This window comes from Carettochelys insculpta, chromosome 5 (assembly GCF_033958435.1).
Source record: "Carettochelys insculpta isolate YL-2023 chromosome 5, ASM3395843v1, whole genome shotgun sequence".
NCBI lineage: Eukaryota > Metazoa > Chordata > Testudines > Carettochelyidae > Carettochelys > Carettochelys insculpta.
Window position 1 is genome coordinate 37441911 of NC_134141.1, and position 27981 is coordinate 37469891.

Here is a 27981-nt window from a genome sequence, read left to right on the forward strand (position 1 = left end):
CTGTGTTTCTCTCAAGGGAGGGGAAGTGTTGCTCGTGGCCGCTCCGCTGCGTGCCCTGTGGTTAGCAGTGTCGGAGGAGCCGGCTGTTGGCACAGCAACTGGTAACGTCGTCACTCCCGCCCCCCAGGCAGCGCTAATTCGGAGTGGATGCGGGAGCGGTTTTGCTTACGGCGAGAGGTTGCTGGTTTTGCGCCAGCGCCCCCTGCAGGATGGGCTGACTCCTTACAGGCAGTCCCACAGTTGCTCTCAGCACACGTGTGTGTCTGATGGGTGCCACGCGTGCCCGGTTCAGTGCGCCTGCCGCGTGCCTGCCTCGCCCGGCCCTGTGCAGCCGCTGCGGGCTCAAAGCGCGAGTAGCCTTCTTGGCCTTGGGGCGTAGCCACACTGCTCTGCTTGGTAAGGGCTTGACCTGTCGCACCCGCGGAGCAAGCGCTGCGCGGCTGCCTGTACCAGGAGGTTGTAGTCCCACAGGCATTTTGCTTATAACCTTCTCCTTTGCAACTGGGCTTTTAAAGCCCTTTGCTGGTGCCTCCTGCTTCAGAGCTTTCCCAGCGGGGCCCGTCTTCCTTCGCACCGGGTTCAGGAAACCGAGATGCTGGTTGTGGAATTTCCTGTTCCTTGTTCCATTGGGATGTTTCCTGCTGTTTGTCCCTCTCTGCAGGACAAGTAACCTCAGGGAGACACAGTGGCCAGTGTCTCTCCCACTCTGTACCGTGAGCTGCTGTTGGTCCTGCTGAGAGACTGGGCCTTAGTTCACAGCTCCAGTCACCAAGCATGAACCAGAATTCAAAGATTACTCAGAAGGGTGAGGGCTCTCACCATGGCTTCCAGAGGCTTCATGCTGCCAGTGATGGGCTCCCCTCATAACTGTGCAGAAGCCAGTCCATGTTGTTGCTCAGGTATTCGCTGGATCTGAAGGGAATGTGCTGAACACGTAATTTCTTGGAGAGGTAGCTGTGTTAGTCTGTACCTTCACAAAACCAAAAAGCAGTCCTCTAGCACTTTAAAGACTAACAGTTTATTAGGTGACCTGCTTTCGTGGGACAGACTCGCTTCTTCAGATCTGAAAATTCTGTAAAAGTAAACTGACATGATGAGAATTTAACAGAAAGGCAAGGGGTGAGGAGCCGGCATCCCCCAGCAGCCCTGTGGAGCCAGAGATGGGGAGCCAGCTTCGTGCTGCTGCCCTGCGTGGAGCTGGGGCCAGAGAGCTGGTTTCCTGCAGCTGCCCCATGCAGGGCCAGGGAGGAGAGCCCATGGTGGCAGTGTGCTGCAGCAGGACAGTGGGGGTGGCCAGGGACAGGGGGCATTAACTACCCATGGTCTGGCAAAATTCCTCGTTTGGGACCACTGAGGTCTCAAGGATGCCAAGTAAGGGAGTTGGAACCTGTATGTTGAAATTCCTAGAGTAACAGGGTTAGCTGTTGCTTATTTTTGCTCCAGAATCTGAAGAATGAATTAATGTGCAGTTGTGAACATCAAGAGAGGAGAAATCAGGTCAGTTCACTCAGGGATGATGTGGCCCATTATCAGTATTTAATGTGGAGGGGTGAACATCAAGAGCAGAGAAACTGCTTTTATAATTGGCCATCCACTCCCAGTTTCTGTTCAATCCTTGGTTGATGGTGTCACAGTTGCAAATGAATTGCAGCTCTGCAGTTTCTTTTTGGGGTTTGTTTATAAAGTTATTTTGTTGTAGAATTGCTACTTTTAAATCTGTTACTGAGTATCCCAGGAGACTGAAGTGTTCTCTTGCAGGTTTTTGTATGTTACTGTTCCTGATGTCTGATTTATGTCCGTTTATTCTTTTACATAGAGACTGTCCAGTTTGGCCAATGTAAATTTCAGTGGAGCATTGCTGGCATATGATGGCATATATTATATTAGTAGATGTGCAGGTGAAAGAGCCTCTCTCTGATGGTGTGGTTGATGTGGTTAGATCCTGTGATGATATCACTGGTTTAGGTGCATGAGCAGAGTTGGCACTGAGGTTTTTTGCAGGGGTTGACTCCAGGTTTAGCGTTACTGTGGTGTGGTCTATAGTTGCCAGTGAGAATTTGTTTAAGATTGGCAGGCCGTCTGTAGGCAAGGACTGATCTGCCTCCCAAGGTCTGTGAGAGTGAAGGATCATTTTCCAGGATGGGTTGTAGATCACTAATGACGCATTGGAGAGGTTTTGGGTGGGGCTTGTGTGTGATGGCCAGTGGTGTTCTCTTGTTTTACTTGTGAGCCCTGTCTTGTAACAGGTGGCTTCTGGGTACACGTCTGGCTCTGTCAATCTGTTTCTTCACTTCCTTAGGTGGTTAGTTTCAGGAAGGCTTGGTAAACGTCTTGTAGATATTTGTCTCTGTCTGAGGGATTGGAGCAAATGTGGTTGTACCTTAGTGCCTGGCAGTATATAATGGGTTGTGTAGTGTGCCGTGGATGGAAGTTGGAGGCATGTAGGTAAGCACAGTGGTCTGTGGGTTTCCAGTATAGGGTGGTGTTTGTGTGACCATCACTTATTTGCACAGTAGTGTCCACACAAGAGATCCACTTCCTTGACACTTACAAAAAATGGGAAAAAGGTTTCTTTTGAAGATGGGGTTTACTTTCGAGAGAGCTGCGTTGACACTGCTTTTCTTCTTTTGAAAAATATACAAATGAGGCCCCAGATATGTAAATCTGCATCTCATTTGCATTTTCAATTTCACTTATTTGCATGCCTCTTTCAAAAGAGCCTATCTGTATCAGTATCTACCAACTAATGGGCCATGTCTACACTAGCCCCTTCCTTTCGAAAGGGGCATGGTAATGAATGAGTTGGGAAAATACTAAAGAGGCACTGCCATGAATATGCAGCAGCTCGTTAGCATAATCGTGGGCACACACAATTCAAAAGGCCCCTGGGACTTTGAAAGCCCCTTCTTCCTAAAATGAAGTCATTGGTGTTCCCTGAACAACTCACAGCTGTACTGCAGTGGCCGGGTATGTATGTATTTTCTGTTATTAAAACCAGATAGGTTACAACTTCCTTGCTATAATACCTGATTCAATTACTTCAGTTTGTTTTTATACATATATATAGAGAGAGAGCGCTGGAGGGGACAGCTAGAGGTCATGTCCAGTCCCCTGCACTCACAGCGGGGCTGAGCACCATCCCTGACAGTTTTTTTTTTTTTTAAATCTATTTGCCCCAGACCCCTAACCTGCCCCCTCAAGGGCTGAGCTCACAACCCTGGGTTTAGCAGGCCAGTGCTCAGACCACTGAGCTCTGGGTTGTTGATGGTTTTTTGTCTGACAATGTTTAAGGTTCCTAGGTGATCCGCATTAAAAATATGATCCTTCTGTGCTCTCGACAAGGTTTAAGAAAGGCTGTAGTGTTCATTAATAGGACGTGGGTTGGTAGACACTGCCGCAGACGTTCTCCCTGTCAGTAGGAGGTAGCCCTGTTAGTCTGTATCTTCGAGAACAACAAGAAGTCCTGTGGCACCTTGTAGACTAACAGATACTTTGCCCATGAAAGCTCATGCTCCAGAACATCTGTTAGTCTATAAGGTACCCCAGGACTTCCTGTTCTCCCTCTCAGGGGGTCCCCCTTTTCCTAGTGTACCCCGACTGTATGCCCTTGTTTCTCCCCTGGGGCTCTGCAGTGTGCTCCCCCGCCTGTGGGTGCGTCGCGGGGGAGGCTGGCAGGGGACTTGCAGTCCCCCCAGTTCCTCCGCTGGGACGCGAGCGGGAGTGGAGTCGTCCATACTCGCCCTGCTCCTGCAGGCCAAGTCCCCGGGAGCCGGCGTCGCTCGGAGAGAGCCCCCTCGGCCCGCAGGGGGAGACCTACGGCGCAAGCGCCGGGGGGCAGGGGCCGGCTGATCAGCTGGGAGGCGTGTGAGTCAAGCTAAGCTGGGAGGCTGCAGCTCCGTATCCGGCGGGAGCAAAGGAAACAGGATAAAGCTGCTGCGGGGCCAGCGGTCGCGTTGTCCGCGATTAGCCGCGCGGAGCAGGAGGAGCAGCAGCAGCAGCAGCGGCCGGGGAGAAGCAGAAGCCCCTCCCCGCGGGCATGAGCACCCTCCAGCTGTGGGATCCGCTGCGAGCCGGCAGCTCCGAGGTGGACTGGTGCGAAGATAACTACACCATCGTGTCTACGATCGCCGAGTTCTACAACACGGTGCGTGAGTGTGTGTGTGAGAGAGAGAGGGAGGGAGAGAGCCCCTCTGTAGTAGGCTCCGCGTTTGTTTTTATATCTCACGTGTAACACGGAGGTGTGTAAAGTGCGACCAAGCAGAGGAATTAAACATTGAGGGGAGGTCTTGTCCCATTCCCTGGCTTTTAAATAAAGAAGATGCAAATAATATTTCCATGTTGCTGTTAGTTTGCTAGGGTAATAGACATGATACCGAAATGTACAGCAAAAAAGCCATCACTTCGCAATTCCTTTGTGTTTCATAGGTTATTTTGAGCTTTGAGTTTAAAGCACTTCCATGGGGAGTTGGAAGGAACTTAGATCTCTTGTATTTCTAGCTTGGGGGGGAACAGCGGCTGTCTCTCAGCTTTCTCTTGCCTTGCCACACGGGTCTGGAATAAGCTCTTGCATGTGATAGTGCTGCTATTTTATTGCATTAGGGCTGTGATCTTACTAGTCAATTGCATGACAAGTTATTGGTTTTCCGATAGCTTTATTTGGGGGGAGGGGATTGAAGGGTAACTTTTTGTCATCTGGTGTCACATGCTTGTTTCCCCTTACTTTTTCCCACAATCATTAGAATTCAATTGTTTCAGTTAAGGATGTGATTTCTCTTTCTCTTTACCATTACAGTCCTTAGATTGAAGGAAGTTAAAGCAGTATAAAAGTTGTGGTCCTGGCAGCTTATTCTCCTATCCCCTTCTTGTACAGGAATAGTTTTACACCTGTATAATTGCATCCAAACTTGGTGAAGAGGGGCATTTTACAGTTTCACAGATTTGTATAGAAAGTTTGGTATATACGGGGGGGGGGGCTTATCTCCTATGCAATTGATCCACCTACTGTCAATTTATCTCAACTGCTTAGACATGATACATTGATGTCTGAGTGCTCTCCCATCCATTCCAGTACTTTCCCCCCATCCCCCGGACAAGAAGAGTACCCAGAGTCAGCAGAAGAGCAGCCCCTGCCAACCTAACCATGATATTTTGACTAGCTGAAGGTGCATAGGGTAGATGTATGGACATGCGGGGTTGTTAGTGTAGACAAGATCTAAGACCTTGCAAATTCTGTGCAGGATGTCTTTCAATGTTAATTGGCAGTTGTGCGCAAAGGGCCGGCAGGGTGGTACCATAAGTTTCTTTGACTCTTTTCCTCCCACCTTCCTGTCTTTTCAGGTTTCTCAAACACGTCCCCCTAAAAATTGCCTGCCTCCAACTCTGTCTCCTTGGCTGTTTTCCCCAACCCTGCCAGAGTAGCAAATGATTGTAGCACTTCAATCAGTTACAGTAGTACATTTATTCAGAAGGGTAGCCTAGTTAGTCTGTAGCTTCTCAAAAAACAGCAGTCCTGTAGCACCTCAAAGACTAACACATTTATTTATTAGGAATTCAGCAATGACCTTTCATGGGTAAGACCCACTTCTTCCTATATGAGTAGAAATTGCAGTTTGCCCACAACTGGCCTAGGAGCTTCAGCAGTGTTCACCAGCCCAAGTGCCTCCCCTCTTGCTCTAAGGGAGGACCACAACTTCTTTATCCAGGAAGTTACACACTTTTTTATGCAAGGCCTCCCCAATCAGTCAGAAGGGCCACCAACTAAGGTCCTTGCTATTAAACTCGTTATCATTTTTATGTATATATATCTTAATTACAGTGAAAAATATTTGAAAATATATTTGTGTAATCATACTGAGATGTTTGTTTGTGGCATAGATTTACAAGGTATTTTAAGGAAGGGATCATCCACACATTATACATTTGCTGCCAGTCCTTATGGATTTAAACTTAACATTTCTCAAAGTAAAGACAACTACTGCAGAACCTGGATCAACTTTGAAAAAACAGAAACATATGAGTTTTCATAAGATGGATGTCAGATCATGCAACAAATGTGCTTTTCTAGATCAGCATCTCTCAATTTTTTTGAGATCGTGGAACACCAAATGATGATATATTCTATGCAAATACCTATGAAAATTTTCTGTAAAAATTGTTGTCAGACCAAAAACAAAAAAAAAGCCCAAAGAGCAACATATACAGCAAAACCAAAATGAAGTCATTTAATCAGGTATCATAGCAATGAAGAAGTAACATTGTATCTGATTTCAATAACAGAAAATGTATATCATTAGTGAGTGTATTTTCCAAATGCTTACGACACACCTGCTAGTTGTTCTGTGGAACACAGTTTAAGAAACATTGTTCTAGGTGGTTTTAGACAGCGTATACACTTTAAAGGTTTGTTTTGTTCCCCCCCCCCCTTTATTTAATACATTTTGTTTTCTGTTCTAGATAAGCAACATCTTGTTTTTTGTTTTACCGCCCATATGTATGTGCTTATTTCGTCAATATGCCACCTGCTTCAACAGTGGAATATACGTAATATGGACTTTGCTAGTTGTCGTTGGTAAGTTGATTAGTGTCTGTGTGTGTCTAGTCACGCGCAAACTTCAAGAGAGGAAATTAGGTTCCTATCCTGCCCACACATCATGTTGAAAAATAAAGCAACCCTGACATTTAGACTAGTGAGCAGTTTGCTTGAACATGATAGTGAAGCACATGCACTTTGACAAAAGAGAATGTACTTTGACAACAGAGGTGGGCTGGAACTCTGTCTGACTGAGCTCAAGTCTGCCCTTCCTTTATGTAATTGCTCTTCCTGCTTTTGGGCTTGACCCTGAGCGCTCACATCCCTTACTTTAGTAGGAGTTGAGGATACTTAGCACCATTGAGAAGAGTTCAGGAGCCTTTTGATTGTAACATGCTGATAATTTTTCTCCATAAGAGAGACTGTTTACCCATTTTATGTACAGAGAGTCCTCTAAAGTTTCCAATGTCAGCAACAATGGAAGATTTAGAAATACTAAATAGACAGGGCATAGAATTGTTTTGCAGGTGACATATTTCTGAAAAAGAGCATGAGATTTTCTCCTGTAAATCATGCAAAAATGTAGGTACCACCTGCAGCTGTCCTTGTTTGACCTTCTCACTGGCTGGGAGGGAATATCACTTTTTTTTTTTCTTTAAAGGAAACATTGGAGGATTTTTTTTTTTTAAATAGTGATACCCTGATGTGCTGTTTCCTTAAGTACCATTTGTCTATTCAGAGATGACATTTGCCTCTTTTATAAATGTGTTGTTTGACTGTAAGTCTTAGCTGCCACAGATTGTGGTGTTATTTAGGTCTTTTTACTATTTCCAGACATACTGAGCTCCATGTCAAAGTATGTACTATAAGGTCCATTGTTAAGCAGCACATTTTATTACATGCATTACTGCAACTATTCGTACTTGCTCTCTAATTGATTCGTCCAGGAATTGGATCTGTCTATTTCCATGCTACGCTCAGTTTCCTGGGTCAGATGCTTGATGAGCTGGCTATTCTTTGGGTCCTGATGTGTGCTTTGGCCATGTGGTTCCCCAGAAGATACCTACCGAAGGTTTTTCGAAATGACAGGTAATCCTATATGTATGCAGTGTCTATCGCAGTCACACAGAACTGGAGAGAGAAGGTGGGAGTGTTAATTACTTTTATTCATGAAGGGTGGGTTAAGCCTCTGTTTGGGGAGGCAATTGCTCCTCAGCCTGCCTCTCTCCCTATGGCTATGCCCATACCCCACCCTTGCTCTTCCCAGGACCCCATCTTCTCCATTCCCCATGCCCAGCCCCCTCTCCACTGCCTTCTTCCTTCCCTGCTCTCCCTTCCCCACAGACTATTACTGAATTCTTTACGTTTATTCTCAGTGGCTTCTACAGGCAGTTTTTCCAGAAATTTTTTTTTTTTTTAAAAGAATCCACTCCAAAGTATTTTCCAAAAGCCATGTTCTGGAGCTGAAAACTAGCTAGGGTATGCTGGAGCACTGGGAGACCTAGGGACTACAGTAAACCTCCAATTTACGAGTAAGTTGCATTCCTGGGCAACCATGTGTAAATTGAATTTTGCACAAGTCGGGGGAGTCAGGAAACTGACCAGCACTACTGGGCTGGTCAGATTCCTGGCCCCTGTGACTGGCAATGAGTTTCCTGGCTCCCACAAGCGGAGGAGAGCCAGGAGCCACCTGGTTCCCAGCTCCTGCCACTTGTAATTTTGACTAGCGTTAATCCAAGTAACATGCAAGTTGAAATCATGTGAAGTAGGGGTTTTACTGTAGCGTGAAACATGTACCTGTTTTTCACTTTCTGGCCAGCTCAGCTGTGGGACTCCCCTCCCACTGCGGGGCCTGCCAAAGGTGATGCTGCAGAAATTCAGGTGGGGCAAGTGTGGGTGGGGGAAACTGGAGATCAGTGAACAGTGGGAGAAGCACACAGAGGAGCGGTGTGGATGTACAGCCAATGGGGGACAAGGAGGAAACCCAACTGGTGACTCGGGGGGCTGCAGTAACTGGGAGGCAGGGGCCGAACATGAGCAGGAATGGGAGAGGATGAGGATTCAGGGAGCCTATGGCTGGCGCAAGGGAAGGAGCAGAAACTACCAGAAACTAGCAAGGGCAGGAGGAGGCGGGGAGCGACCTGAAGGAAGAGTGTGGGGAGAGGGCAGAAAAGTGGGGGAGGGGACTGGGCAGCTGTCTTTGCAGGGCTGGCTAGGCTAGGTAACCCCCCCTACTCCACACCTTTGCAAGTGAGTGTGGGGCAGAAGGACTGCAGGGAGAAGGCAAGGGTAGAAGAGGACCCAGCAGGGAGCTTGGCATCTCAGGCTGGGGGGAAGCAAAATCCACTACCATTTCACTCTCTAACAAACAGGGCGAGTGGGAGGCTGAGCAGGAAGAAGTTAAGGGGAGAATCCAGAGGAAGGGGCTGCAGGTGGGTTAGGGCAAGGAGGCGGGGTGGAGGAGGAAACCCCACATGGAGGGGAAACAGGAGGCTGAGCGGAGACAGGATAGCATGGGGAACTGACTGCAGCTGGTAAAGCAGGGAGCAGGCAAAGAAGTAGGGTGGAAGCCCACTGTGCAGGGAGGGGCACTAGATGGCGTGAGGCGGGAAAGGACCCTGCAAGCAGCAGCAATGCCACAAGCAGGATGGGATCTCTGAAGAGCAGGCGCTGTGCTTGTTGGAGAAGGTGTGCTAGAGCAAACTGCAGGCTGCAGCAGTGGGAAAAGCCTGTGTGACTGTTGTTCAAACATTTGCTCCATGCAGGTGGCTGCCTGCTATTCAGCCTTCCCAGCTGCCCTAGAACCTGCTTGAACCATACTGAAAACATCCCACAGCAACTTGTGGAAATTGGAGGCGGGGGCAGGGCAGGGCAGGGCAATGGTAGCCCCAGCATTTAGGTGCATATCTGTGGCCCTTTTCTTTGTCTTTCAGATGCACCACCTCTGCTTCTATTGGGCCCTCTCTTGTTGGTGGATGTACATCTCCTAGAGCTGGAAGGGACCTTGGGAGGTCATCTAGTCCACTCCCCTGTCCTCAGCCAAGCACCATCCCTGACATCTATTTGCCCCCATCACTAAATGGCCTCCTCAAGGTTTGAGCTCTCAATGCTGGGTTTAGCAGGCCAGTGCTCAAACCACTGAGCTGTCTCTCCCCCCTGATGTAGCAGTGGTGCCCTGAACAGTCACAGACTGCTCTACATCTTCTTACTAGCACAGCTGCTGAAGCCCAGGATTGAACCAGGGACCTTTTAGAACTTCAGTCTAAAGCTCTCCCAACTAAGCTACTGCTTAGAGTTCTTCAGGTCTGGGAAAGGCACTCAGTGGCCTAGCTAAAGACAAAATGGACCAAATTATTTGGCATAAGCACTTAATGCATATTTCAAGGGACTATTCAAAGAGAAGTGGCCCATAAACACTGCTTCAGTCATGGGAGGAGGGGAGGTGCTGGGCAGGGGATTTAAATGGGCAATAGACTGTTGTAATAGGCCATAAATCCAGTGTCCCTATTCAGTCCATGATTTTTTAGTATCTTGCAAAGTTATCTCCCAGTCTTGTCTTTTGAAGGTACCGTGCAGGTTTCCTTTTGAGGATGAGCACTAGGAGGCCTGATACAGAATTACTGCTCTGTGAAAAGTGATCATCGACGGATGATAGTGGTTTTGGGCTTGCCTACCCTGGGGATTTTTTTCCAGAAAAACACGTCCCCCCCAGCAAAAAGACCTTGCATTCACACTGCAAAGCTTCTTATTCTGGATTAACAGGGCATTTAACTTGAACTAGTACCTCCACCAAAACAAACAACTTTTGCCCTCCTTCCACCCCTTTCAGTTTTGACATTGACACAGTGTATACTAAACAGAGGGAATTATTATGTAATTAGCCTCCAGGGAGGCATCCCACGATTGCTCTCATTTTGAAATTGGGCTCTCTGGAGTGGATGCTCAATTTTGAAATGCTCTTGGAGCGTGAGCATTCTTTTCAGAAATAACTTATTTCAATGGTAGAATGTCAAAGTAAGTTATTTCTGAAAAACCCTGCACTGTAGACATAGCCTTTGCCTTTCATCATTTTTGTGTATGAGTTCATTTGATTACATAGTGATTCTTTTCATCCATACAGTTGTTAGTGGGGCTTTTAGTGCACTGGATGAGGTACCACTTGTGATAAATAGGTATAGGGCCTAGCAATCTGGAAAGGTGTGCTATGACTTGATGCAGGGGAGGTATGGACTGAGTAGACATGGATTTATGGTTTATTACCATTGTCCATATTATTCACTTAGCTCCTGCACCCCACCTTGTGACAGAATGTGCCACTGTTTTCACACTCTGCACACTATTGTAGTAATCTTTGTGCAGAGTGTGTTATATGAGGTTTTAAATGATACTTCACAATTTGCTGCTTGTTGTTTTGCTAATGTGTGGCAATGGGAAATTATGAGATTCCATTGTATGTTATTAACTCATGTCAAACAGGCTTGTTCTAAACAAAGGAATTGTTTGCTTAACTTGTGCTTAAGTAATAAACAAAGTCCGAAAGGATGTGTGGGGGAGGGTGGAGCAGCAGAGAGCATCCTGCCAGGCAGACTATCTGTTGCCTAACTCCCAGCTGGAAATCTTCTAAAAGGGGCAACGGGGAGGGGACTATAAAAAGAAAGGGAAAAACATCCCAAAGACTCACCCTGTGCCCACCCCATTGCACCTGAAGGGGCAAAGGAAGCAGCTACTGGGTTTGGTTAGTTTATAAACCTAAGAGGCTTAGTCAGTAAGACTGTTCAAAGCATTTAGTGAGAAACCTTTGCTTTGAATTTAAGAGTTTGGCTAGAGTGGAAGATCGAGCCACTCCGGGTTGATCTTCCGGGGTTTCATTTCGCACATGCCTGAAGTGACACTCCCAGGGTCAGTGTTAACACATGTTGTCCTTATGAGAGTCAAGGAATAAGGAAGATAACCTTTTGCTATGTGGACAAACATGGAAGTCAACCGCGGATAAATCAGTTTTAGCTACGCAATTGGCATAGCTAAAATTGAGGATCAGCAGTTGACTTCAACATCTAATGTAGACATAACCTTTTGTTAAGTTAGGCACTAATAGGCTTTAAACTTTCTTATAACAATTTCTGACCTCTTACACCTCATTACTTGTACTCACTTAAAATCTGTCTCTTTGTAATTGATTTTTTTTTTTTCAAATGTGTTTTAAATTGAAGTATCTGATTAACTCCATTTGGGAGCAGAGTTGTGTACATTTTATCACTTGACGAAATAATGTACCTAGTATAAATTGTATTGTCCAGAGAGGGCTAGGGAGTATAGGATATTCACTTGCGGGGGGGGGGGGGGGGGGGGGGAGCACGGGAATCTAAGGTTGGGGGCGCATTGTGGTAACCCTGCAGAATTACCAAAGCTGGTGAGAGCCAACATGCTTGTCTTGGATACTAGAAGGCTGTTGTGAATGGCCGAAATGGAAGCTACGTCAGCAAGGCATTGCAACGCATTCAGGATACATCTGTGCTTACTGGAAGTTTGATATGGTCAGTCTTCTGGGGTTCAATTTAGCGCCTCTAGTAAGACCATGCTAAATCGAACCATCAGGGTTCCACCATCGACCCTGGTACTCCTTGCAGCAGCGAGGAGTAAGGGAAGTCTACAGGTGGCTTTCTCCTGTCAACCTCCTGCTGTGGGAACAGTGTGACAAATCGACTTCTGATACACCGACTTCGGCTACGCAATTCACATAGCTGGAGTTGCTTATCTCAAATCGATTTTTCATTGTAGTGTAGACCTGACCTCAGTGTTATAGGGCAGGTGTGGTTGTACCTTCTTATGTCTCAGATCTCTCTCTCACATGCACACGGTGACTGGAGGTGTTATTGAACTCTTGAAATTCTGTTTATACTAAATAATCTATTCCTCTTCGTATTTCATTGTAAGTGCAGAGTGGATAAAATCAATTAAAATCCAATTTTTTATTAACTCAGATTTTTATTTTTTTTAAATCATCAATAAAATACTAAATTTCTCATTTAAAAATAACCGCCACAATTAAATCTTATCACAAACATGCTGCACCTACACTTAGACTCATAAAAATGAATAAATGTCTCTAGTCTTTCTAGCCTAACTACCAGTGTTGCTTCTTGAAAGTTCTGGGCTTTCAATTTCTCAGCAGACTAAAGTAATATGTGCAAAGAAGAAGCAAGCTGGATAGCATATTTTGTTCCGTCCTTACGTGGTGGAAGGCCTCGGTCAAGCACAGCAGAGGAGTTAGTTAAGACGCTGTCTAAAGGCAGAGACGTGACAATAAAGAGAAGGACAGAGGCAGCATAGAAGGCAGCAGTGGAGTTCCCTGGAAGGAAAGACATTATTCAGCGTGCACACAGCTTTCTATATTTCCCTTACGCTTTTGCCACACCATCTCCTGCTGGCCCTTTGGGAATTAGCTCAATCCAGCCTCTGGAGGACCCTCTCCTGGTGGTGTCTCACTTATTGTTGCTTGTTTGTTCTCCACCACTCGTCCAGACCATGGTGCCCTTCCCTCAGGGTACTGCCCCATGGCAGTGTCCCACAATCTGGGGTCCTCCCCTCCAAGGGACCTCCAAACCCCTATACCAACCTTGCCTCAGTGACCCACTGCCAGTCATCTAGCCCCTTATCTCAGGAGCAAAAGGCCCTGAAATGACCACTCATCATTGGCAAGAGGTTCTGAACCCATTGTCTTCTGTCTTGGCTGCCTCCCCGCAGCTCTAGTACCCTCGTGACTTGTCTCAGTTCCTGCAGTTTGGAAATGGGGTCAAACCAGAGCTCCTCAGCTCGACTCTTTCAGACGGCCTCTGCAGCTTCCCTGACAGCTAGGTCCCTCCTGCTCCACAGTGGGAACAAGAATGTCCTCCTCTCCTGCAGGAACCCCTATTGGTACAGCCTCAGCTGGGCCCTAATTGATAGCTAATTGTCACAGTTGCTGGCTCCCTACTCTCAGCCTACCCCAGGGCTCTGTTTGACCCTTTATCCTCCTGGAGTGGGATAACTGCCCTTGCTACACATGGCTTCTGGGCTTAAGAGAGTCTCTATCTGTGAGGCGTTAAATTTGAGCATAAACTGTAGTTCACATGTTTCCTTTGTAATCTAATGTTAAAATATCTTTGTTGTAAAAGACACAGTCTCAGGTCTTTAACAGTGTGGTCCACTCCTTTGAAACTTTGAGTTTATGCTTTGTCACTGGGTCTCAATAGAGATAGCAATTACCTAACGCATTACAAAGACAGTTTCCCCATCTTTGATATTCGTAGTGATCTCAGGCAGGACAATTACAATTAGTAATTTTGTCTCCCCTCCTCCCTCTCTTCGTCCCCGCCGCCCCGTCATATGTATCTGATTTGTCAGCTTTTATTTCCATTTTTTTGTATCTCCGTGTTATAAAACTGTCATGCCAATTCACTTTCAGCAACATTTCCAGTACAGCACTATCTCCAGAACTGAAAAAGTGGGTCTGCCTCACGAAAGCTCATCACCTAATACACTATTTTGTTAGTCTTTAAAAGTACTACATGATTTATTTTTTGTTTTGTTAGGATGCAGACAATCACAGCTACCTCTATTATTTTTTCCTTGATGATTTTAAATCAGTCAGTCCCAGTTGTGGTACTGCATATCTTTTTTCCCCAAAACTCAAATGAACTCTCTGTAAGTTGGAAAGGTGGTCTGTCTCACCAACAAATGATAGTCCAATGAAATATATTAATTTATGTAAAATAGAGAGCTCAGGATGTTTTCCTGATGGTGTCTTGAAGCTCGTTGCAGTGGCCTCTAGATCAGCATGCGACTAGATTGAACAACTATGTAATTTTAGCCATTGTCCTCTCTCATCCTCTTCTCTTCCTACTGTTTGTTACCCACACACTCGCTCACTGCTAATTCTATTGTACTCCAGTGCTTCCTGCCTTCCTAAGATCATCTATTTTGTTTTTGTTGCAAATCTTATTGGAGGATCATCTTATTTTTAAAAACATTTTCCATTTGACCTTTCCGTCAGAACACTTCTCAAATTGCTTTCATTATGAAAAGTACATCTTAAATGACTACATACCATCATCATTCCAGTCTTATGACTTTGTCCCAGTTGTGTGAATCTTGTTTACTTCTGTGTATTGCAACATAGTGCTTCATTACAGGACATGCCTGCTCTTTCATTCCCAAAAGCAAAAAGGAAGCAGAGGTTTTGTTGTAGCATTTTGACATCTGATTAAACTCTTGGACATTTCACACTGTGCAAAAAATGAGAATTAGCCAAAAGAAATCCTTTAGTCATTGTTTTGCATAACTTAATGTTATATCCAGCAACTCTTCTATGCATAGACTGGCAGTATTGCTAACAGAGTTAAACAGCTTTCTTGTTCAACAGGGCTTTCTCTCTCGTTTCTATTTTTATTTAAATTAAAAAAAAGATAAAACACTTTTGGGATGAAATTTTGTGCCTTTTGAAGTCTGTGGCAAAGCTCTCTGGAGCAGTTAGATCTGATCAGGTTGAGACTGATCTACAATGAGTACAATAATCAAGTCCTGTGACTTTAAAACTCATGTTATGTTTTCTAAGTGTCGAAACAAAAATAAATCTAACCTGGGATGTTAAATTTGGGAAGGAGGGGTTGATTTTTTTACAGAAGACAAGAAGGGAGTCAGGGAGAATTTTGAAAATCAGACCGTAATCGTCAGTTACTATCAAAGCTGTTTTTCTTAACCCTCTGCTTTATAATCTTATGTATCCCATGCTGCTCGCTATCAGCTATTCAGTCCCTTTTCTTCTCACACCCTCCGTTAATTACAGTACTTTAGAAACTTAGCATTATAGGTTGGCAAGCTGAACTCTGCTTTTTTATTTTGGATATTCCTAAGGTGTTAATTGCTATCGTGTGTAATTGTAATCACTTCAGTTTCAGAGCTTCCTCCCCAAATCCCCCAAGGATGTTGACCTTTGGATATACATTTTTCCTTTCCATAAGTTAGAGCCCCAAAATGTTTTAAAAGTATGCAGCCTGTCAAACACAAAACTTCAGCAAAATTTAAGGTGAATTTAAATTTTGAATGTATCAATCTGTATACAGATTCAGGGGTTGATTTTGCCTTTATTTATGCTGGGAGTGTTGCCAACCTAAAGCTTCAGAAAGCTCAAGTCAGGCCCCCCAAAATCAGTTGCATAAGAATCAATGTGACATCTCTAAAACTTTTTGTATTTTCCTCGGGAGGATCTTTAAATTTCATGTTTTGCAAGCCTTTTTTCTCAGCAGCTAGGAAAGCTAGAAACAAACTTTATTAAAAGCTTCACGTAATATGATGCCAGTAGATAGGGCTTTAAGGAAAATAAAAAATATCAGGATACTCATAAAATAATAAGAATTGCCAACACTGGGGCCAGTGGAGTCGACAACCATTGCAGGCCCTGGTGCATGGTGGGAAGGGGCGGGGGGCAGCTCCATGGTTCTGGAAGGGGCAGGCCCAGATTAGAAGGGGCAGGGCCTAGGGCAGTCAGCCTTTGTCACCACTCAAATTTCAGTGCTGGGAGCCCACCTCCTTCCGCCAGAACTGAATGGAGTGGTACAGCAGTGCTGCCGTGGCACTTCACAGGGGCCCAGAGCATTAGGTACCACTGTTGCCATGGCAGTGGCTGGAACTCTGGGCCCCTTTGAAATGCCAGGCCCTGGAGTAACTTCCTCCTTTTCCCTTTCCCCAACCTCCCTGTCACGTCTGCCTGTGACTGAAGTAACTCAGTTGAATGCGGTGCAATAGCTCACAATTTATAATGGAATAAGAGAGGTCAGCATAAGACCTCCATTTCAAATATTTATGATCAGGATGTGTGTATTAAAATATTAAACTCTCAAGTTCTCACAAGGCTGCAGCCTAAGGCAGCTGACATACATGTATGCAAAGTTAAAGTCTTTGCCAGATCAGGGGCCAAAGTAAAGAGCAGGAGAGTGTGTATCATTTTTTATACCCATTCAAAGAAATAAAACTTTATTTTCAGCAGTTTTAAACATTTTTAGGATTTTATTGTTGCCTTTTTTTGTTTATCTTTAATTTGAAACAAAATAGACACTTTTTCTTTAATTATTCAGGACAAGATTTAAAGCTGCAGTCGGTGTCCTTTCTGGCATTACTACAGGCCTTGCATTCATTAAGCCTTCTATCAACAACATCTCTTTGATGACACTGGGCATCCCCTGCACAGCTCTGCTTATTGCAGAGTTGAAGAGGTAGGTGTCTGTCTTTTCTGTGTGAAGCAGCCAAAAGTCATGAGACTATAAAACATTACATGTTGTGGCTTCTTATTTGGGTTCTGGTTTTGGGGCCTTCAGGGTTGAGCTTTTGAACTTTTCTCTGCAGCCATAAAGGCTAAAATATGCTTTTCATTTAAAAAAAATTAACTTAATTTGAGACTGCCAAAATCAGATATGCTCAATAGATAGGGGGTTAATCTCACTCTTCCTTGGGCACAAATTGCTTCCATAAAAAGAGCATTATGATCTTAAATTGTAGAAGAGATGGCCAGTAAGTTAGGAGACACCAAAGTGGGAGATTTTCAAAGGCACAAAGGACAGAAGGAAGAAGATGATGATAAATTCCATGTTCAATCTAGTGTATCCCCTGTAGTGCTGGCATGATTGTAGTCTGTGCTGTCCTGGTAAGAACAATTGCTGTGGATGGCTAGTATCGGAGGAGACTCAAATGTATAAAGGTAATTTGTATTAATAAACATTTAAATTATGCTTCTTAGCATTATAACCATGCAAATATATTGCACAAGCAGGAGGAACAAATGATAATGTTTCAACAGCAAAATTAAGTTGGCCAGATAAACACTAAAATATATTAAGTTACTATTTATCAGAAAAAAGAGGGACAAAATATTACAGATCTGCAATATGGCAGAATGAACGATGCTCCTGGAACCTTAGCATGTACAAGTTTTGTTCAATGCTCATGTTGTAGTAACATGTTTTTAAAGTTTATTTTTTTTCATATTTGCTTTGAATGAAGAGACTGGACAGCTTCATAGCATTTGCCTCGTTACAATTAGGGTCTGACATTCACACCCATATTTCTGGCGAGTGCAATGGAAAAGAAGTGTCTAGCTTGGCCACTTCTCATCAGTATTTTTAAAGCACTCATCACTGCATCTAAGCACTGTGCAGGGAATTACAGTAAATACTTGAACACTGCCCAGAAAAGACTATCTCTACAATCCTACTTTTTTGAGGTTTGCTCTTGCTTACCTTTGAACACACTCTTGAAATCTCCCCTGAAGCCCTTACTTATTTACAGACTTACACAGACAACTTTGAAATCACCCGAAGATCATTGTCATCTTTAAAGCACTGCCTTCACCACTTCTCTTAAGAGTGTCTTAAATCACACTGACAGCAATTTTTTTCTGATATTCAGCATAAATTACCAGACTTATGCCACCACTTAAAACTCTGAAGCATGCACAGTGTCGCTCCTTGTTGTTCACACCCTTCAAATATTTGTTGGCATGTCCATTGCTTGAGGCAGCTACATGTTGAGGCCAAGTTTTCTATGTTAAATATGCACAATTATGCGTATGCATTTGCTTTCCTCACTTATGACCACAAACAGCTGTTTAAAACTACTTTGTCATGCATTCTCCTCTGGATTTGTTTTGTCAGCCTGTTCAAAGAATTGGGCCTATTTAAAATCTGTCCTGACTTGCATTCTACATGTAGTAATAATTTCAGTAGCAGTCATGTAGGTGTTCTTATGTTGGAGACAAACCACTTTATATTTCTTGGGGAAACAAACAGATGACAGCAAAACAGACAGCTGACAGTGGAAATCTTAAGTCCTTTACGTACAGACATTTTAGTGTCATGTTGTTCATAGATGTCTTTTTAAAAATGAAATGTGAGATCCTTAAAGTAATGTTCATAAGGATTTCCTTTTGCATTCTTCTGCACAAGATTATGCACCATGGCAGCTTTTCTGTTTCTAATCCATAGACCATAAAGGAATCAGCCACCAAAACATATGCATCCTTAATAAAGGAGTCTACTGCCTAATCCAAAATGCAGTGTTAAAATTTCAGCCAAAGCAGAGTAATGTGAATATTAAAAGGAATCTTTGCTGTGTTTTTATGAGGAAGAAGATGTAATTGAATCTTGAATTTGCAAAATCAGATATTGTATCATGATAAGTACAACCTCTTTAGAAAACAATCATGTAATAAAATGGGGTGGTGGGTGCTTTGAATTTTTGCTAATGTAAATATAAGTGTGAGAATTTAGACTTTTTTTGAAAAGTCATAAAATTCTCTTTCTCCACAACTTTTTTTAAGGGATCTAGTGCCAGTCACATCTCTGCCAAACCTCCACGTATGGGCTGGAGACCTGATCTTCATGCCACTTTAATCACTTATTCTATTTAGCTTTTTAATACTGACTTAGCTGAGATTATAGTGTGTAAGAAGAAGTGGCAATGTACTTGTGCCAAGATGCAGAGTTCAGATAGTTAAGGCAGTAGGAGAGGGAGTGCACCTCTGAGCTGTATGGGCTCGTCTACACTAGGCCCCTCCTTCGAAGGGGGCATGTGATCGAGCCTGATCAGTGAATTGCAATGAGTTGCTGTGCTGCATATGCAGCACCTTATTAGCATAATTCTTGCCACATGACCTTCGAAGTTGCTTATTTCAAAGCACCGGCAAGCAGTGTAACCACGGGCACTTCAGAGTTCCCTTATTCCCAAAATGCCTGCCAGTGCTTTGAAGTCTGCACAGCGAGAATTATGCTAATGAGGTGCTGCATATGCAGCACAGCACCTCATTGCTGTTCACCAGTCTGGCTCGTTTACATGCCCCCTCGAAGGAGGGAGCTAGTGTAGACGAGCCCTGTGTACCATCTTCTGGATTCAGATCCATATAGGTGATGACAGATTTTGGAAACCGCTCAGAATTCCCTGTGAACATACTGGAATTTCAAAATTGAAGGTGACAAATGTGTTGTGTGCGAGGTGAGGAATTTTACTTGTATGTTCTACAGTCATTAAGTAACCCAGTCATTTTAAACTTTAAGCTCTGTGGAGAAGTGACTGTCTTTGTCCTGTGTTTGTAGAATCATGGAACAGTAGTGTTCATTGCAGTATAAGCAGAAGCTTCTGCTTGTTGTATTTAATAAGTATTTGAGATTTTAGCTGACATTGCTGTGTCCTTGGTCCTGAAATACCACAAGTATTATTGAGTGGGTGAGGAGTGAGATCTGCAAAGAATAGACAGGTTCCTTCAGGTCAGGGGCAAGGGGTCAGGTTTCCCAGGGAATTTATGCTGAACTATTTTCTTACTATGGAATAAAATGTTACCTTGAAAACAATGGTTTTTGATCAATGATCCTACTCACAATAGCAAGAACTGTGCTTGGCAGTGTTTACAGAATTAGGCCCCAGGAAAATTCACCCCATTTAAAAACCCAGAAGCAAAATTTTCTTTTGTAGAAAAGCCAATAAAGCTGAACCACACTTCATCCTGCATCACATATAAGAAAAAGGTCCTGGTTCCAGAGACCTCATATCGCATAACTTGTGTACTGAATGCTCTGGTTATCTGAGTAACATTTAAGGGCAGAAGTAATCTAGGCTCTCTAGGGAGACCACAGAATTTAGTGGCTCCCCCCAAAACTGAGGTGAACAAATTTCACTACATTAAAAAAGAGTTATTCTTCCTTTACAGGCCATGCAGTGTGAGATAATTCCTTGTGCATACACTGACACCTGCTTTTGAGGGCAGAGCAGATCAGCTGTGGGCTAAGCTGCTTATGGCCACAACAGATGGTTCTTTTCCCTCCCCAACAGGTTTTTCTCCATCCACAGTCAAACTCTAGCTTAAACTAGATTGGGAATTTTGTTTCTGAGGTTCAGAAGCAAGTAACACCAGCAAAACTGTTATTGTCAAAGCATTTGGGGGTGTTTACATTTTTGGGTTAGAATAATTTGAAACTGTAGATTACTTAAATTAATAATATGTAGAAATAACAAGTGATTATCCCCTATTTATAAAGCATATATTTCTTTGTTTTTATGTAAAGTTTTTTAAAATATTGCTACCTCTAAGAGGCTAGTGAAAATTTGGCCCAATATTTAAAATTTTGTCTGTACAACTTTTTACTCAAATTCTAAACGCAAGGAAATGTTTGTGACAACCCAATTTTTTTTTCCTTTAAAAAACTCGGGTACCTTTCCCTTGTTTTCTAACAATGTTTTTAATCAGGTCCTGAAAATCGTATTCCAATCTCAGTGTTTGTGACAAGGCTAGTAATTGACCCCGGTGTCAAAGATTTGTAGCCAGTTTCCATCAGCTGCACCACTGCCTCTAACAATCAGAAAAACTCCTCTGTGTTGAAGTGGTAAAAGTTTTGCTTTAATATTTGCTCTTTTTTGGAAAGAGAATGAGTTTTGTGTCAAACTGTGAAACACTCAAATTTCAATTATATGGGTAATAATAATTAAAAATGTAATCTTAAAGTAAAAACCAAAGAATTCAAGAGTAGTTCTTGTATGGAAAGTGATTCTTGTTAATGATGACTTTGGTGGGTTCCATGTTTATTGTCTCTCAGTGATTCCAAATCAATTTTGCTTAGTTTACGAGTAAAAATATAGTAATAATTGTTTTCTTCCTCCTCTTCTGACTGCTTACTATGCAAACTCATCCTGAGATCTGATAGTCAAGCTGGGCACTTATCATGCATCATCCCCAATTTAAAGAAAAAAAAGCGTTGCAATTGGCATTTAAGACCCTTATGTGCAAAGAGAACTCAACAGGCAGATTCCTGGATCCTCGTGGTTCTTGTTGCACGATTAGGGCTGTTGCAGATGCATGAAGGAAAATGAATTCCAGCTCACACCTCCAGAACTTTGTGGGCTGTAGTCCTAACAGAAGTGTAAACTTTTTTTTTTTTGGTCTGAAATCTGTGCACCAATAATTGAGTATCCAGCAGGAGCGCCGCTGGGTAAAGGCACCATTTTATTTGCATAGTCTCTTTTCTCACTGTGAGAGAACCTCAAATTGATAAAGTAGATGGTAAGTAAAGTTCTTCCACATACGACTTTTTCAGAATTTTATACACAGTGAAACACAGCTGCAGGCTTCTTGAAGTTGTGCAGTTGAACATTCCGGAGTCCATCTGAAAGCTCAATAGAGTCATACTGCATAGTGACAGATAAAATTCTTCCTTTCTTTATGCTTTTTTTAAAGGTGCGACAACTTGCGTGTGTACAAGCTAGGCCTCTTGTCAGGTCTTTGGTGGATGTTAGCACTTTTCTGCTGGATCAGTGACAAAGCATTTTGTGAGATCTGGGCTTCATTTAACTTTCCGTATTTGCACTGTGTATGGTAAGTACTGTGTGTAAACTTTGTCATTAAGAAACCCTTAATACAGATGTATACACACAGACTGTCTTCTGTACTGAATATTGTTCATTCCATCATGTTGAACAGCTTTACTAGTAACGGACTTCCAACCAGAAATGTTCACGCCTCCTAACTGTAAGGGTGGCTAAGCATGGGAGTTGCCTAGGGAAGTTGCAGAATCTCCATCATTGGAGATATTTAAGAGCAGGTTAGACAAACACCTGTCAAAGGTGATATAGATGGTGCTTGGTTCAGCTGTGAGGGCAGGGGACTGGATATGATGACCTCTTAAGGTCACTTTCAGTTCTAGGATACTGTGATTCTATGACTGGGCTGAAAACTTGGTGAAAAATTTTGATACCTTGACTGGCTTTTTTGTTTTTGTTTTTCCCCTTTTTCTGTTCTACTCAGGCACATCCTCATTTGCCTCGCTGCTTACCTAGGCTGTGTCTGTTTTGCCTATTTTGATGCTGCCTCAGAGATCCCTGAACAAGGCCCTGTCATAAAGTTCTGGCCCAGTGAAAAATGGGCTTTCATTGGTGTGCCCTATGTCACCCTCCTCTGTGCACGCAAGAAATCACCTGTGAAGATTACATGAAATCAAGCACCCGGTAGACGGAGTGACAAATTTATTTTTTCATCACAGACTATATTTAGGTAAAGGTAATGTCTAAGGTTTGGTTTTTTTCCCTGAGTAATACACAGATGGCATTCACAAATGTTGTGTTTTGCTAACACGTGGTAGAAGACAACTTCCACTCTCTCTTTTCTGGAGAGGAGGCCGGAAAGTTTGTTAAGGTGCTATAGAACATTTGTTAGAATGCCTGTATTAACACTGGTTCGGTTTGGTTTGCACTCTGTTTTTGATGTAGCATCCATCATAATTCTTTCCAGATATCAAAGTTGAAGATATTTTTCAAATGAGACTGAAACAGCTGACTGTAAGAGCCTGATTCTCTTTTCATGTTGGTTCTGCCAGAGTTCTGCTTAGTGAAGGAACATTGAGGAGGTAAAGTTACCTTTGAGCCATCTTTGTTCCTTCCCAGTTCTGTGCCCAGCTGCCAGTATGTGTTGGAACGGCCCTGAGTGTGCTTTAACTTGCACCTTGATGCATGTAACCATAAGTGGCTACGGTGGTATTCCAATGACCTGGTTGTCTCCACGTGTGGACTGCAGAGGTAGCACTGCACTACATGGGAGATTTCCCAGGAGCTGAATACAGTAGTAGAATGGCAGATGAGGGTGGTCACAAAAGAAAATCTGATTCAGAATTTACACTGGTATAAGGCAAGTGAGAAGAGGATCCAGCTTCAAATCCCTATAAGAAATTCAGGAACCCTAAAGTCCTGATGTTTTTCTCAAACAGTTTAGATTGAAATGACTGAGTCTTTTAGTGAAATTTACCTACAGGATGCTAGTGATTATCAGTGTATATGTGGTGTAGCAGAACATGGTAGCCATTTAAAAACTTTAAAAATATATATATCTCCAATAAGCATGTGGAGATGATAATAAAAATCCCTTTCTATCTCTAAGCCTTAATCTGTTTTCCTCCAGATGTGGTAAAATTTAAGCCTGAGATGTTCAAAAACATTTGACATTGGCCTACCTGCTCTCTCAAAATTCTGTGGGAGTTGAACCAGTAACTTCAATGGGAGCAGTGTCCAGCTAATAATAAAAAGCAATTTTGAAAATCCCACTGTAAAATTAACATTTAAAGTTTGGATTATACTATTAATAAATAAACAAATAAAACAGACCCTAGACTCCCAAGTCCAATTGTTGAGAGTTTCTGACTAATGTCTTTTTAAGTAGAAATGAATGAAAATAGAAACATAAATGACCACTTAAAACCATATTTAGGGCTTGCATGTCTTTCCAATAAGCAATAAAGTTTAAAACTTCAATTGTTATATTCTTCGAAGGAACGTGTGGTATAATTTTGCCATTTGTATCAACCTGCCTTGTAAACCATTAGGGGTAGCATCTGAATCTGGTGCAATTTTAGGGCCAGTGTTTGGGTTTGACTGCTAGTTAAGGCTCTGTCTGCAAGTCACTTACATTGCAATCTTGCAAGATGTTTTTAGAACAAAAGGATGCAAATTTATGGCTGTAACCGAACCAGGAGAGAGGCTCCTTTTATAGTTTGAAATCCAGCTCAACACCAAAACTGTAGGGTGGCCTCAAGGAATGAGATCTGAGGCTGTGGTTATAGTCTGCCTCTCTCTCTCTAAAATATTTTACTTGAAAGCAATGAGTTACTTTGTTACCAGTACTATGAACCAATGTGGTAAAATCTTTACTGTAATACAGAAAGTTTTCCCCAATTTAATATATACAGAGATTTTTTTTAGTGCCAGTATGGGACGATATGCCGTACTGGCACCTCTGCAGCCCTAGCCAGCCAGGGAACGCTGGGAGCTGGCATGGGGTGTGGAGCCCCAGCAACAGCACCAGCTGCAGGACCCCTGGTGAGGGCAGGTAGCCAGCTGCTTACTGGCTCCTAATTTTTAGGGGGGGAAAAAAGCACTGAAAATACGTATTTCTACATACAGAGATAAAAGATGGTCTCTAGTTTTACAGTATGCATTTTGAAAATTCAAACTGAAGTGCTCTTAGAGCATTCAGGTTTTCTCCAATTTGTTAAATATGCAAACATAGTAATTTATAGTTGTAGTAATTGTGCGTTTCTAGCTAACTGAAGGCTTTTATTGCTTTACTTGGGATGAATTTGGGAGTTGTGACTTAAACAGATTTGGTACATATATATATATATAAAACCAGTCTCAGGGATATTTCTGTTTTACCTTATTCCGCCTAACACTTGAATTTTGGTAATGTGGGAAGTGCGTGTGTGCGATTTTTAGGAATCAAGTGATGGTAACTGATGATCACTGTTCCAGAGCTGTTGAGTGGAACCAGCTCTTCAGTATTACATACTGATGGCCTGAATCTTTGCTATCTTATCTCTGTTTTGGCTCCATTGGCTACAGTGGAATCACTTTTGACTTACACTGGTATAAGCAAGAGAAGAACTGGGTCCTAGAACTCTCAGCGTTCTCTTCCGCTTGGCTACTGTGCTCACAGAAATGAACTTCACGATAATTTTTGAAGATGTGCTACTGAGAGATGAAAACCCCAATCCTCTGCTGTGGAATGCTGCAGCTCTTGTGGAGCAGGAGCAAGAAAAGATGTGCAAAGAACTGCTCCACCAGCACTGGTCTAGCTCTGGGCTGGTCCGGCCCCCTGGTGTAGTTTAAATTAACCTCAAAGCCCTTGGACATCAGCAAGGTGTAGAGAAGCCTCAGCCAAATGCTGTACCCAGCAGCAGGGAGGGGAAGGATGGTGAAGGAGCTTGCTTCACTGTCTGTTGGCACTCTTGTGAACAGCTGGGTGCAGCTTAGAGCCACAATGTACATCTTGGTTGTTCTAAATTGTGCTCTGGGTGAGTGTCTGAGTAGCACCAGAGCGGCACTGGGATCGAGGAGACTCTAAAGACTTGTAAAATCACATTTGCCCCTCATATCCTGCAAGTACTAGACCAGATGGGGAGATTCGAGCCCTCTGTTTTAAAGTAGCTGGCAGTACATTTCTGCAGTTATAACCAGCGAAAGGCACTCGTCTTCAGTTGGCAAGCAGAGTAGTTCAATTAGAGGCTTGACTTGCCTGTTAACTAGGCACTCCTCAGATTCCATACAATAATATTTATTTTTTCAAAATGTTTCCTATTCGTGAGCTAGAGAAAAGCCCCTCTGCCCCCTTGCTAATAAATCTTACTGCCTGGAGACAAAAACTGCTGCATCAGCAGATACTAGGTTTAGGAAATGTTTTCAGTATTGCAGTGATTTGGTGGATTAGCAGATTTAAAGTATGTTGACTGCTTTTTTTAATATAACTTTTCTATCTGAATTAATTCTTAGAGCTAACAAGAGGCCAAATTCTGCAGTTCTTTATAGAGTCAGGCTCCTACTGAGTTCTCTTCAAAAAAGGATCATAGGATGTGGCTCAAATTATTTAGAGTATGACACCTAGGTGGATATTTCTCTGCACACGCTTAGAGACCTGTACATTATAGGCATATGCTTTCTTTCTAGGGAGTTCAAAGCAGAGAAGCAATTTGCTACTTTTCTGAAAATTTTAGATCTTCTAGAATTTAAGGGTCAGATTCAACATGTGGTCAGTCCCATTTTCTTCAATGGAGCTGTGTTGATTTACACCAGCTGGGGATCTGGTCCTTCCTTCTTCTGCTGTCTGTGAGAAACAATTTTTTAAATTAAAATATTTTATATACAACCTGGTTCAGTGTTTTATATAATAATGTTTGTTACTTTCTGCTATACAATCCTTGTGACCCTTCCTTCTGTGAGTAAAGTCAGTGGATACTCAGTTTGTAATACTTCTCAGGTGTTAAAATAATTATACTGCCGGGTCTTCATCAGAAGAGTTCCACAAGTGAACATTAATCACTTTAATATTGCCTGATAAATCCCAGTTCACATACGGTCTTTTAATGCTGTGTAGTAAACTGTTTTGTAAGTGTTTCATTTCTAGCATTGTGTTTGAGACTCGCAATTGCTGAGGTTCACGCTACTCAAAATGAACAGAATAAATTCTCCTTCTGCTTTAAAAAAAAAAAAAAAACAAAAAAAAAACATTCAACTTTTTAAGGGCAGGCTGTGAAATCCTGATTGCTAGTCTGACCACTGGGAAGTTATGTAAATAAGTGGCAATTGAGCATCCACTTATCTCAGAAGTGAATGAATGTCTGAATTTGTACTCTGTATGTTTTGTTAAACTAGCCTCTGGCCTGTGTACCTGTAATATATATTTGTGGAGACAAAAAAAATTCAATTGATGTACAGAAGTCTGTTGCAGAACTTACTGTATAAGGATTTATTATATTCTAAACAAATGCTCTTAGTGCACCTTGTTTGAATACTGACTTTTCAAATCATAACTGTTGCACTTTAAACTCTTTATTAAATTAATTTAATATTTTTATCTCTTTGGTCCAGATCATATGATTCTTGTTGTTGCTACTGCTGGAATTGTGACCTAATAAGCTATAATGAAAACAGAGCTCTGTGCAATTCAAAGTAAAGCTTACCTTTTTTTCTGAGTTAAAGTCCCGGCTCGGCAAAGCATTCCTGTCCAGGAAAGCATTAGCCTTTTAAAAATGTACTTGAGTGCTATAGTCCTGATCTTGCAGGTACTTATGCACATGCATGAATAATTTTGTTTGGTATGTAAAGTGACTAGAGTGCGTGGGATTGGGGGCCCAGAGGGCCCAATCTGATTCCTAAGGGAGGTGAACTAGGCCCCCCGTGTTTTGATTGTTAGTATATTGTAAGACTGTGATGATTATTTTTAAGATTGTTCAAAATCTTCATCTTTTGTAGAAGTGTGTTCTTTACACCCTAAAATAATGTTTATATGACTATTTTAATATAAAGATTGTGTGTATGTATATATAAATACGCACAACTTTCATATAAAATTGTTAAAATTTATGGCCTTCAAAGGGCCTGATTTTTCAATCCCATGTAAAGTCGTCAACCCCTGGAATAATTTACCACGTCTCATGGTTGATTCTCTATCACTGACTATTTTTAAATCACGGCTGGATGTTTTTTCTAAAAGCACTGATGTAGGAATTATTTTGGGGCAGTTCTATGGCCTCTGCTATACCTGAGACCAGACTAGATGATCACAATTGTCCCTTCTGGCCTTAGAATCTATATGTATTTACAGGGAGTTAAATGTGTATCTGCATTTTTATGGGTGTGTCCTGAAGGTACTCAGACATGTCCTGGAGGCAAATCTTATACCCTTCACTTTAATATGTTCTTTTAAATGCGTATTTAACTTGAGCCCATATCTGAGCATAAGCCCAAATGTAGAACCACTGGGGATTAAGAATCAGATAGTGTCTCTAAAAGGGACAGTAAATTTAATACTTATATTTTCTATTTTACTTTAAGACTGTGTATTAAAAAGTTTACTGGGAGTATGTAATTATATTTCAATATTAAATTACCTTTAG

General features: G+C 42.6%; 1 protein-coding gene across 3 annotated transcripts; it reads left to right on the forward strand.

The window, feature by feature from the left end:
* Nucleotides 1-5: 5 nt before the first annotated feature.
* Nucleotides 6-27981, forward strand: ACER2 (alkaline ceramidase 2). Of its 3 annotated transcripts, XR_012645662.1 has the most exons (7): nucleotides 3796-4144; nucleotides 6454-6568; nucleotides 7477-7618; nucleotides 16642-16779; nucleotides 21783-21920; nucleotides 22350-22595; nucleotides 24932-27981. XR_012645662.1 is itself a non-coding variant. In XM_074994975.1 (6 exons), the coding sequence occupies exons 2-6, from the start codon at nucleotides 6493-6495 to the stop codon at nucleotides 22534-22536; spliced, it is 681 nt and encodes a 226-aa protein (XP_074851076.1). In that variant the 5' UTR covers nucleotides 6-101; nucleotides 6454-6492; the 3' UTR covers nucleotides 22537-27981. The 3 variants fall into 3 exon arrangements, 2 of the variants coding, with proteins under 2 accessions (XP_074851076.1, XP_074851075.1); XM_074994975.1 differs by lacking the exon at nucleotides 3796-4144 and adding an exon at nucleotides 6-101 and having other exon boundaries at nucleotides 22350-27981; XM_074994974.1 differs by having other exon boundaries at nucleotides 3797-4144; nucleotides 22350-27981.

Excerpts from the sequence above, each read along its gene's own strand:
- ACER2 (XM_074994974.1), top strand. The coding sequence starts at position 4,037 with ATGAGCACCCTCCAGCTGTGGGATCCGCTGCGAGCCGGCAGCTCCGAG. Across the intron at positions 4,145-6,453 it reads TCGCCGAGTTCTACAACACG|ATAAGCAACATCTTGTTTTT; the intron begins GTGCGTGAGTGT and ends TTTCTGTTCTAG. Across the intron at positions 16,780-21,782 it reads CTTATTGCAGAGTTGAAGAG|GTGCGACAACTTGCGTGTGT; the intron begins GTAGGTGTCTGT and ends CTTTTTTTAAAG.